Below are 2,468 nucleotides of genomic sequence, written 5' to 3'. Positions count from 1 at the left end.
AAAAACTTTTAAAAACAATCACATAAATTATATTTTATAAAAAAATTACAATATAAATAAAATGAATTTCAATCCGTGCTCTAGCACAGATATTAATCTAGTAAGTATAATAAGATAAGAAACAATTGACCTAGAAAATTGGTCGTCAGCTACTCAGCTGAACATCTCTGATCCTAAGAAAAATGTAAAAGAGGGAATTATGGTAATTAAGAAAGATACTTTTCAGTCATTGCTTGGATAGTTGGATTAATATTTGCATGTCATTTTACCAAAAAAAAAAAAAATTGCATGTAACTCCTAACTTAAAACTTAAAAGTGGCAAATGTGGCATGCTACTATCATCACATCCCTTTTGTTTTCTTATGGTGGATGCAAGTACTGAAGTGATGGTGAAGATGATAAGATGTGTCATTAGATTCCAACCCTAGTACGACCAGTTTTCATGGTGTGGATTAGGCTGACTCTTCAAATAGTTTTCTTATAATTTCCCTATAATTTTCTATCTACTTATTTTATTAATTTGATAGAATATTCAAAATCCGAATAAATTCATAATTCACATGCTTAGCATTAAACAGAATGATACATTTTTTATCGATAAATATAAACAAAAGGAAAAAAATTAAACATTGAGATAACAGAAGAGTCAGAATAAATCTCTTTTAAACAAAATCTTTATCACGATTATAATTTTTTTTAAACAGTATATTTATTATTTGTCCATCCATAAAATGCAGCGGAGAGACTTCCCTTGCACTAACAAATCAAAAGCCTTGTTGATTTCCTCAAATTTCAGTTCATGTGTAATAAAGCTATCCAGGTTAAGCTCCTGCAATTGTAAACGAGATAGTTCTCCCCATGAAAACATAACATGTAAAGCTGTAATCATACAAATATAGATAAAATATGTAAAATACCTTTTTTAAGTAATGATCCACGAGAATCGGAATATCTAGTTTTGGTTTAAGACCACCAAACATGCTTCAATGTAGATAGCATATGTTTATCCATGATCAATGAATATTATTTTTATATAATATTAAGTGCAGTGCCGTGCCCAGATTTATCGGGGTTTAAGGCAAAATTACATCGGAGGTCATTTTAATATATTTTAAAAAAATAAATAAATATTAAAATTCAAAATTATAATAAAATAAACATTAAAAACTTAAAATTATATAAATTTTTAAAAAACAAAAAAAAATAATCTAAAAAACTAAAACATAATTGTTTTTCCTTCTATTTCAATAAACTCTTTCACTAATTTCTCATAATCTTTCTTGCTTCCGTTTCACAACATTACTCTATTCATTTACAATTTAGGGTATTATTTTCCTTTTTGTATATTTTTTAAACATATCTATATATCTATATATATATATATATATATATATGTATTCAAAAGGAGTCGTATATGGGTTGTTTAGAAAATAATAAGACTCCCAAAACCATAATAATACACCATATTTTCTAGAATTAAAGGTTTTAAAAAACAAAAAAAACAAACTATATATTTTGGGGGCCTAAGGCAAATGGCTTTTTTCTTACCCATATGCACGGTTCTGATTAAGTGATAGCTAATCTGAAATCTTTTATTTTTACTAATGTTTTTTCCAACGCAAAATAAGTTGTTTTAATATTTTTTGTCAACAACATATACGTATATAAAGTTGAAGGATGATGTAATGCACCAACACAAACCATGACATTACATATTTAGATTATTTTTTGGTTGACCTGCACATATTATTTCAAATACTATCTAGTAGCCCAATCTGAATTTGATTTGATTTTTTTTTTTAATCATGTTATAAAATATATATTATATATAGCTTACAAACATGTTCAGTGGAAATATTATTTACAAGTTGTAAAGAAACAGAACGACTAAAACTACTTTTGGATTTGGTTATGTTAACGAATAAATAATACAACCTGGACGGATGAGACTATTTGTTAGAGTAGACCAAGGCCAACTAAAACTATACTAGTTTTTAGTGTTTTATAAGATATAAACCAAACTTGGGATTTCACTCTTTCACGTGGTCAGAATAAGCCAAAAAATTAGTGACATTAAAAGACAGAAAGACACATTCAATTGAAATACAACGAGTACTAGATTACCTAGCTCGAATTTATCAGGATTGAGATCAACTCCAATGATCTTTCCAGCCCCACGCAGCCTGGCTCCTTCCGCAACCTGTTATTAAATCATTTAGTTATGTATTACTTATCAGCAAATAAATAACTATAATGTTTCTTAAATCAATTAAATATTGGGACACAAAATTGATACCGCAAGTCCAACAGTACGAAGGCCAAAAACTGCAATGGTGGAGCCTTCTTCAACGTCAGCCACTTTCCAAGCTGCTCCAACTCCTGATCCACGTTGAATTATTATAATAACAACCCCACCCCCTTGATATCTACTTCTTATGTTTTAACCCCCCCCCCCCCCCCCCCCCCCC

At 29.1% G+C, this 2,468-nt stretch overlaps 1 protein-coding gene across 1 annotated transcript in view; it reads right to left on the bottom strand.

Annotated features, from left to right (window-relative positions):
* The window catches only part of LOC104727852 (alcohol dehydrogenase-like 5), a 2,922-nt gene continuing 1,166 nt past the window's right edge, over nt 713-2,468 (bottom strand). The window contains exons 4-6 of the mRNA XM_019231821.1: nt 2,297-2,379; nt 2,125-2,200; nt 713-879 (exon numbers count right to left, since the gene is read on the bottom strand). Of these exons, the coding sequence (XP_019087366.1) occupies nt 713-879; nt 2,125-2,200; nt 2,297-2,379 (326 nt within the window). The remainder of the gene's footprint in view (nt 880-2,124; nt 2,201-2,296; nt 2,380-2,468) is intronic.

The sequence above is a fragment of the Camelina sativa genome, chromosome 11 (genome assembly GCF_000633955.1).
Source record: "Camelina sativa cultivar DH55 chromosome 11, Cs, whole genome shotgun sequence".
NCBI lineage: Eukaryota > Viridiplantae > Streptophyta > Magnoliopsida > Brassicales > Brassicaceae > Camelina > Camelina sativa.
The sequence above is the reverse complement of the archived record's forward strand: the minus strand, read 5'-3'. Positions and strand labels throughout refer to the sequence as shown.